The following is a 9,461-nucleotide window of genomic DNA, read 5'->3' as shown; positions in this document are numbered from 1 at the left end:
AAGAAAAGGGAAATGAGATATTTGTAAATATAAGCATTAATATCACATACGTTTTATAATTTAAATCGTTCGTTAATTTACGATAATAATTCATGTGAAATTTCATTACTTCATATATTTTGTACATTTCGACTGTTTAATGTGAAAATACATGCATGATTATAAAGATCAGCTTCATTATTTGTAGATAATATAGACATCAGCTAAAATACAAATATGTTTTGGCTATACTACAAACTTGTTTAACGACCCTCCCAATATTTCACGGTACAGCAAATAAATACACGACGAGGGAAGTTTATCAACCGTGCAATCTACTTTCTGTTTTGGGATGGTTTTAAGTTTTTATAAAAAGGCGTACATCTGCTATATCATATAGAAATATCGGTAAGTTAATCAATTTAAATTCTTTCATAGATGTATGTTTTGAAACAGTAATCTATAACATCTATAACACCTATTATCGTGTTAAAGAATATTCGTTATAAAACTGCTTTAATTTGTTAGGAGGGTTGGTTATTTCCTGGTAACTTAAGAGTACTTACACGCCGGAAACCAGGCTAACGTGGTGAATTTCGATGTGATATTTGCAACAGAAATATATATTTCTTGCTTAAAATGCATTATTAAGGTAAATACCTGACCTATGATGTCAATTTTTAGTTCCTTATAGTGCCCATTAGGGTGGTAATACCTTAATTGATGTGTGAAGAGCTTAAAATTGCCACCTCAATTTGGATGATGTTTGAAACCTTAATTTAGATACTAAGATATATAGTCTAGGCTGTGATACAGGAAAAATAGTTTGGCCTACCTACATGTGTTTGATTCAATGTTGACAATTATTGGAAATTCCTTTTCCAACTACAAATGCCTACAAGTTTTGAAATGCGGACCCATCCATGCACGTTCTTTTGTTTGTTTAACAATTTCCAAAATAATAAGTTATGTCACAAATAAAATAAAATAAGAATTTGATTTGTAGACATGGCAGAAGGCAAGCATAATAATGAATTGGACGACCGTGACTCCGACACTGATGATCGAGGAGACGATCTTGACCGATCTGAACGTTTTGTCGAAACTGAAAAAAATCCTGAACTTTTTAAAAGCAAATCTCTGAATAATAAAAAGCCTTTTTATAATGGTTCGATATTAGATAACCGAATGGCGGAAATCAGGAAGTCGATTTATCATATCCGGCTTCATTGGGACGAATACGAAACATTTATGGCGTCACTGAGACAACTTTTACTTGAAAATGGCACAATAGACTTCAAAGACGAAACTACAAGAGCGCATGCCGAAAGGGTTTTATCATCCAAGCGGGACTGGATGACTGCTGAAACTATTCAAATGACAGACGTTTCATTCGAAGCAGTCAAATTGTACACGTCGAAAGAAGGCCACTCTAGAATATACGACATGAGTAACAACATTTTTCGGCATGAAGATTCGGTTGTTTCGGTTGAAATGATTAGGAGTGTTGTTTTCCTGGTCGAGCTTATCAACATTGATCTGTTTAACTACTGCTTGAAGTGTCCGGAGCGTACAAATTTCGAGGGCATTGTTTACCGGGGCATTTGTGTTTCTGATGAAGACCTATCGGCTTTTAAAGCGCTGCGAGAGGAGCCCATTAGTAGGCGGAACATAGCTGTTCCTCTAGGTATTATCTACACTACCCGTAAAGTTAAAACCTTTTTCAATATGTGTTTGTAATTATGCACTACATAATACATGTAAGACTACTCATGTACATGCATGTACTATTCCAATTTTCCTTGTTTTTCCTTTTACGGCATTTGTCTTTTGATTATTAGGGTGGCTACTTTTCTCTGTTGTACGTTTTTCTTGTCCTTCAAGATCACTGGTTTCATTATTTCATTATTTTTATTGTTTATAATTAAATACTTCTTTAGTAGATGTGGGTGACAAAGAGATGTTGGTTTTCTCATAGTTCCTAAGGATTATTCTTGTTATGCGTTATTCATTTATCAGTACTGTTGTCATTGCTTTCAAGATATCTCCTAATATCAGAATTCCACTGTTAATGTCTAATAATTGTGCAAGTAAATTAAAAAATGGATATCCATCTTCAATATTTCATAAAATTTTAATACTTACACTCACTTATGTCAAATCCTCAAAATTTGATATCTGTTCTCATGGTTCTACTACATAATTTCATGTATTTAGTTTAGCTCTTTTTATATTTTATAGGTCTTTTCTCATCCAGTTCAAGTATCAAGGTCTCGAAGAAATTCATTAAGCACCAGTTGAAGCAGGCGAAGACACGGGACGCTGTTGTGAAACCACTCATTATCAAAGTCCATGTTATTGGTTTGAAACCCGAATACATACAGCATTATACCAAACGCTTTCCGTCGACAGTCCTCACAACAATTTGCGCCGTCGACATACACAAACTTTCAAGACACCCCAGCGAAAAGGAGGTCCTACTAAGAGGACCATTTATGCTGGTTTTAGACATGTATGAGGAAAAGCATACCGAGTTTGACCAACCGTGTGATGTCATAGAGGTGGTCATGCTCAATGCTAACAGAGATCATATTTCTACATCGTTTTTGGGTGACCAAGACACATTGGCACGTGACATGTTTGCTGCAATGGTCACCGTCACAAGGAGTGAGTTTGCTATAGAATATTGTCAGAACAGGACTTAAGGAGGATGAAAGAGAATATCAAAATATTTTGCAAGAAAGCAGTGAAAAACTCCAAAATTTACTTAGGAAGTGATGTCCGTATACAACGTGCAAGACATCATTAAATTATGTTGTTATTTCATGACAAACCTTTTTATTATATACTGGATAATTGTTATCTATTTTAATTTGTTAGAATGTAAGCTTCAGGTGTTTCCTAATAAATACATTTATACATATTTCAAAAATTATTCCATTACATGTTGAATTCTGCTTTGCTAATGGTAGGATGCATGGACTTTACCAAACATTTACCATGACTGCCGTTCTTCAGTAGGGACAAATAACGAGCCAGGCGACATTTTGCATTGCAAAGTTACTGTTGTATTGAAAAATAATGTAGATTCCATTTCAAGTTTTTAGTACATATAAAGAGGTCAAGAAAAATAAAAAGTGCTTTATCTCAATGTGTTGTGTCGTCAAATAGTTGAATTAAAATATACTTTATGTAATTAAGTTAAATACTAAACCCATTTTATGATTACGCGTTCTTGGAAAAGAAACATGCATTACCAAAACAATCATCTATATATGCAGTTGCTCCTCTTATAAATGTTTCTCGTGTCATAATTTCTATAAAGTAAGTATATGAACAACTAGTTTTTTCATGTCATCATTATACATGTATGTAAACAGCTAGTTTTTAACCCAATTTTTAATAAAACTACAAAGTGTTCCTGTTGTTTTTTTTAACGAAAACCCAATTTTGGATAAAAAAAAACACAACAAAATGGAAGAATTATTATCATAATATATAATCTTTATTATACAAACTAATTTTTTTTAGTTACACCAAAAAAGCTTATTTGGTACACGTAGTAATCAAGATTAATAACAACAACAGCACCTGCATGTACCTCATTAAAAGCACAGGCACGAGTATCGGACCTGGGAAGAAAAAATATGACCAGATTGATAAAAAAACCTGTGTTCATCTTAAAAGTGTCAAAAAAACCAACAAAAAATGTAAATAATGACCCCCTTTAAAAAAGGGGGTCATTATTTACATTTTTTTTTTTTTGTTTTTTTTGACACTTTTAAGATGAACACAGGTTTTTTTTTTATCAATCTGGTCATATTTTTTCTTCCCAGGTCCGATACTCGTGCCTGTAATTAAAAGTACGGTCAAAATTATCGCATGGCACATGTTTTTAATTTGGTCAAGATCAGGGTATAACAGAAAAAAGGTTCATCTGTTTATATAATGAAGGTGAAAAAGAACATAAGAACACAAAAGAGATTCTATCAATAAGTAGGCTTTATAGTCATTTATCATACATGTTTCTGACTTTAGTTAAAGAGCATTTGTTATTTAACTAAATGAACTGATCGTTCTTAGACACAGCACGCATATGTTGAAGATAATATGATACAGGTTTCCGGTAGCAAATAATATAACTGCTAACTAAATAGAAAAATATAATAATTTTAAGAATCCAAGTAAATATATGGTGTAAGTTATTTTATTTCAACAAAAATCCTTTTCCAATTTCATCGTCTGCTTCAAGAGTGAAGACACTAGATCCCGTGTAATTTCCTTTTCCGGACACTTCAACCACCACTGCGTTATGGCAGCCGAATTTTACTTCTTTGACAGCCTTAGCAATAAATTTTGCCCCGGCTGGACCTCGGAACGCACGTTTCTGGCCGAGTTTAATAATACCACGACCAAATAATTGTGCGATACGTCCAGTAGTTCCCGATCCACATGGTGATCTATCAACCTGAAGTTACAACAAAGACTATTATAAGATATATTTTAGTTTATATATTTTATTGCCATTAATATTTGAATTTTATCTGAAACATTATTAAGTCCGCTTCCCGACAAATACTGGTATGGTATATATAAAGAATAATGGATGTGACCATATTTGAGGTAGAGCCCACGGTCCCTGGGTTGAAAGGCAGACACCATTACCACAAGGCCATCACCGCCATTTCCAGCATTGCTAAGTAATAAATATCTCTTCTAAAATGAAACATATCAAGGTAATTGAAAAGTGGTTCGAAGTCGTCGGCAAAAAGAAGGAGAGAAAATTTTAAATTATAACTTAAATCTTCATGCCTCCTGATGACTCAAGCTAATTTTAAAAAATCAACCTTGAGAAAAATGTTCTAACATTTTAAGAAATGTAAAAATATTCACAATACATGTTACTAATATTTGATATTAATGACTGATTTTGCAGTTCTGTCAACATATTTTTACTGCATGACAAACTAAGCAATATTTTACTTTTTAATACATAAAAATCTTCCTGAAGATTAGCATGAATCTTGAGGCATGTTGCTTGAATGTATTTTGAGTGTATCCTGTAAACTTTATGTTAAAACGGTCGTTAATGACATAGTTCCCTAAAATGTATTTCAAACATCAAACAAATAAACACGACACGTATCTTCTGATGGACCAACTTCACATAACAAAATATTTTTGGATGTTTCATGGTAACATTAAACTATAGATATGGTAAATTAATAAATACCTCTTTATCTGCAAACACACACATATGGGAGGATTCCTCAGATTCGTCTTTACCATCTGTCAGAATTGTTCCGTATAAGAAAGCTAAGTCTTGTGACTGAGGATGACTTAACTCTAACACACCCTTCAATGTTTCTGAATTACACGTAGATTAAATAAATGTAATAACCCAGTATTTACCTTACTTGAATTATATATGTTCTGTGAGTATATAACAAGCCATTAATCAATGGATGCGTTCAGTGTTTTCCCAGTGGTACCAAAACTAAAATACTATTTGTAACATTAATTCATTACAATTGGTAACATTGGTTGACAATTTACTCTGAAAAGATTTTAATGGGAGTACTGTGCACGCACTCTCTGTCTACAAATTAATCTACCAATGGCAAGTAATTTTTGTCGTAAACATTGGTATCATTGGAATGGCAGTGATAAGTAAACGTAACAATGGTTACCGATGGATTTACTCTGAACGCACCAATTATTGAAAAATATAAACGTTCAACAGAAAGCTTTCTGACATTACACATTAACTTAAAACATTCAAATTGGAAACCTTAATGGTTAAAAATATGGCAAGATCATGATGCTGTGTTGCCGGTTTGGTTAAGCTAGTTAATTAATAGATGTCTCTTTGTTTAAGCCAGTTAAAAGACGACAGTGGTAAATGCAATCTAGCGTCGATCCGATATGGTTCTGCATAGATGCTTTTTCCAATTGAATAATACACTTTACAAACCGTACATGTGCACGTATAAATTGTCTAACATGTGTATATTCAATGCTGTTTTTTTTTCATTTGAAACAGTTTAAAGACATAAAATTGATATTCCTTTAATTTTATTTCATTTCATTTCATAACAAACTCAAATTTAACACTAATGCAAAGTAAAATGTGATGGTGCGTAAAAAAGTTAATGTCTCAAAATGATGATATCTGTGATATCTTCTCGTATGCAATGTATAATTGTATATCAACCTTGACAGTCTTGGTGCAACAGATTTAACGTTTTTTGTTTTTGTATTTGTTTTTTTTCCATGTAATTTTAGGGTAGATTTGCCTGAACTTGCAATCTTGCGCGTAACTTTGCAATGGTCTGTTACAGTGCACCAGAAATTTAGAAAGATCATTGTTGCTAACAATTTGTTCATTAATGGTAATCTGCATGAGCATCAGTCCTAACCAGTACGATGAGCTTTCAGCTAAAGATTTCATTACCATTGATAAACGTCATCATCATATTTGAATACCTACAACGTCTGATAAAAGCTATACTTGTTGAATTGAATCGCCTCAAAAGAAGGGTGAAATGCCAAAGACCATCGACCCACGGACATGCTACTATTGTTCAAGGGTTTGTAAATTTACCCTAAAAATTTTGAACAAGGATAATTACGTCAGGTTGCCAGGTTTTGATCAACACTCAGGGTGGGCCTATAATATTATTGAAAAAAATAGAATATCATAAGTACGAGTACGTACCGGTTATCATTTCCCGACATTGACTTTAAAATGCACCATGATGGCATCACATTTATTTTGGCATCTGTATTAAATTTGTGTTCGTAATTGAAATTAAATAAATGGAATATCATATAATGTCTCTTGTCTGTATTTTTCCTTCTTCTTTTTTTAAAAAAAAATCAGCATAATCGGACCAACATTGACGCACATATATATATATATATATATATATATATATATATATATATATAAGACCATTTATACATGCACCAATGATTTTTACAAGGTAAAGATTTTAACATTAATGAACAAGCAAAGCGGGTGCTATATAAAGTGTATTGACGAATTAATCTATAGATTGTGCTCAAAATGAATAAAGAAAATTTAAAAAGGTTTTGCTATTTGCGGGGCCGGATATTTTTGTATTTACCTGTAACAAGACTGGCCGCATTACGTAGTCTGTCTGTTGGGGTAGTTGATAAGTCAAGCCCTAACTGCTTTACCGGCATATAAGCAAAGAAAGCGCCACCGTAACTTATATCTACAGTTACTTTACCATAACCTGGTACCTCAACATCAAAATCTATAAGAAAAAAAACATAGGCGAATATTTTATTTGAGTGGTTTTCAATTTTTCAATTTCTATAATCAGGAAACAATCTGCAACTTTACACTTTCTTCAAATAGAATTGACTATCAAATAATTTGATCATACATCTATATAATACCTTAATTATTTAACGTAAAATTCAAACTTAGGCTATATCAATTAAAATTGTGCATTTTTATAATTCTGTAAATATTATTTATTTATTTATTTATTTATTTAAGTCTCATTCATGTACATACACAAATAAAATTCATAAGCAAACATAAAACCCAGAATAGCTAGTACATGACCATTCAATCATTGAATTATAAGAGACTAGTAAAACATTTAAAATAACACGATAAAATATCATACTAATCATAAATTATATCCAATTATGAATAATAGCTAACTACACAGTACAGATACTATTTTGGAAAGAAATATACATTTATCTATTTAAATGATTAAAAAAACAGTTGCTATTTTTTATTAAATTGACTTTCAAATTTCAAATAAAAAAAGAAAAACATACATCAAAACATAAAAAAATGAAAACCAAACAATACTATACAAATAAAGGACAATTAGAAAAACAACCTGATTTCCCTTAAATTAGCATCTAAGATTAAAAAAGAAATAGCATCTAAGATTAAAAATATAAAAAAAAATATATACAGTAGCGTGTTCTATATAAAATATATTATTTACATAAGTAAGATTGACGACGTTGAAGAATATTAAATAAAACAGGTTTTGGCACATTTTCTGACTAATGGTTGACTAGAGAACAAAAATGCAAGTTGGTTGTCTTTGCTAAAATTCATAAAAGAAGGTTCGTGCAATTTTTAGAGAGAAATTCTGATCTAAAATCATCATATACTGGGCAGTCTAATATAACATGCTGTTCATCTTCAAGTACATTACAAAAGGGACAGTGGCGTTCATCTAATCTCAGATTCTCGTACCTACCCGTTTCGATACGAATAGGGGCTACCCCACACCTAAATTTACAAAACGCTCACCTATGCCTAGGGGGTATGATCATTTTACAGTACTCTTCTGAAAAATGTTCCTGCTTAAAAGTTCTATAGGTTCTCAAGTTTATTTAGACCCCTACCTGACGGGCCCACTGAACAATTAATCGAACGAATCCATTCAGCCTTAAATCTCTCCATAGTCAAAGATTCAACCTGGCACACAAAGGAAGTTTTAGCAAATAAATACTGAATTACTCGTTTTCATAACTTCAAAAACATTGGATCTCAAATACCGTTTGTTGTATTTCATTGTGTCTTAACCAGACACATTTACATAAGGCTGTGTAACACTTAATTAAGACAGAAATTACATGCGGCATTTTTCTTTTGCAAAATAAAAGTAGCCTTTAAAAGCATGTGGCGCTCACCTTTCTTGAACAAAAATGAAGGCACACTGTTAAATCGAACATCTCCAGTTTTCCCGTTATCATTTTGTACAAAAACTTCAACAGGACCACACGGGCACTGCATTATGATCCCGGTCTCTGCAGATACTGGCTTCTGTACAATACCATGGTCAATAACGTATCTCCCGAGGGCAATAATAGCGTGGCCACACATAGTACTGTATCCCTCATTGTGGATAAATATACATCCTATATCTGCACCTTCTATGTCCACTAGATACACGCCAAACATGTCATAGTGTCCACGTGGTTCGTGGATAATTAATTTTCTCACGTATTCCAAATTGTTCCTTAAATATTTAATTTTATCCAAAATAGTCTTACCCTGAATAGAGGGTAGCCCAGTCTTCACTATTCTCAAAGGCCCCCCTCCTGTATGCATTTCGATTGTTTCAATTTGTATTTTCTCCATTTTGTTTTAATTTGCACGTTATCTTTTCAAAGGTTTGCACACATATGAATGAAAGAACTTATTTCTATTAGCTAGCGTGACTGAATATAAAACCGAATATTAATTTGATATATAGAGCTTACTATAGTTCACCAACGTCTGCAACGCCTTTACTGAATGGTAGTTTCAGTTTTAATACTTAAACACTTTCTACTTGTATATTTCAAAGTTTATTAATTGTTTATAGTTAAATGCTATTAAATGTCTCCCGTCTCTATATTGTCACTATATAATTCCCTAAATAATTAGTGCATGTCGTGCTATTAATTTTAGCTGCTCATGTATGACAAAGTTA

At 32.4% G+C, this 9,461-nt stretch overlaps 2 protein-coding genes across 2 annotated transcripts; one reads left to right on the top strand and one right to left on the bottom strand.

Moving 5' to 3' along the window:
* Positions 1 to 236: 236 nt before the first annotated feature.
* On the top strand, positions 237 to 3,331 carry LOC132730779 (uncharacterized). The gene is made up of 3 exons (XM_060716784.1): positions 237 to 387; positions 986 to 1,666; positions 2,221 to 3,331. Exons 2-3 carry the CDS (start codon positions 988 to 990, stop codon positions 2,682 to 2,684), a joined length of 1,143 nt encoding a protein of 380 aa, XP_060572767.1. The 5' UTR covers positions 237 to 387; positions 986 to 987; the 3' UTR covers positions 2,685 to 3,331.
* Positions 3,332 to 3,841: 510 nt separating this feature from the next.
* LOC132730780 (trans-L-3-hydroxyproline dehydratase-like) lies at positions 3,842 to 9,346 on the bottom strand. Its single transcript, XM_060716785.1, has 4 exons — positions 8,677 to 9,346; positions 7,110 to 7,262; positions 5,213 to 5,346; positions 3,842 to 4,447 (listed from the first exon to the last, which is right to left on the bottom strand). Exons 1-4 carry the CDS (start codon positions 9,125 to 9,127, stop codon positions 4,187 to 4,189), a joined length of 999 nt encoding a protein of 332 aa, XP_060572768.1. The 5' UTR covers positions 9,128 to 9,346; the 3' UTR covers positions 3,842 to 4,186.
* Between the last annotated feature and the right edge of the window lie 115 nt (positions 9,347 to 9,461).

The sequence above is a fragment of the Ruditapes philippinarum genome, unplaced genomic scaffold, assembly GCF_026571515.1.
Source record: "Ruditapes philippinarum isolate M1 unplaced genomic scaffold, ASM2657151v2 ctg1196_1_1_1_1, whole genome shotgun sequence".
Classification (NCBI taxonomy): Eukaryota; Metazoa; Mollusca; class Bivalvia; order Venerida; family Veneridae; genus Ruditapes; species Ruditapes philippinarum.
The sequence above is the reverse complement of the archived record's forward strand: the minus strand, read 5'-3'. Positions and strand labels throughout refer to the sequence as shown.

Bases quoted from the DNA above. Each gene is read 5' to 3' on its own strand.
- LOC132730779 (XM_060716784.1), top strand. From the start codon at position 988: ATGGCAGAAGGCAAGCATAATAATGAATTGGACGACCGTGACTCCGAC. The intron at 1,667-2,220 runs GTATTATCTACA...TATATTTTATAG, and splicing joins GAACATAGCTGTTCCTCTAG to GTCTTTTCTCATCCAGTTCA.
- LOC132730780 (XM_060716785.1), bottom strand. From the start codon at position 9,127: ATGGAGAAAATACAAATTGAAACAATCGAAATGCATACAGGAGGGGGG. The intron at 7,263-8,676 runs GTGAGCGCCACA...TTTTTCTTATAG, and splicing joins TTCATTTTTGTTCAAGAAAG to ATTTTGATGTTGAGGTACCA. The intron at 4,448-5,212 runs GTATTTATTAAT...TTGTAACTTCAG, and splicing joins GTGTGTTTGCAGATAAAGAG to GTTGATAGATCACCATGTGG.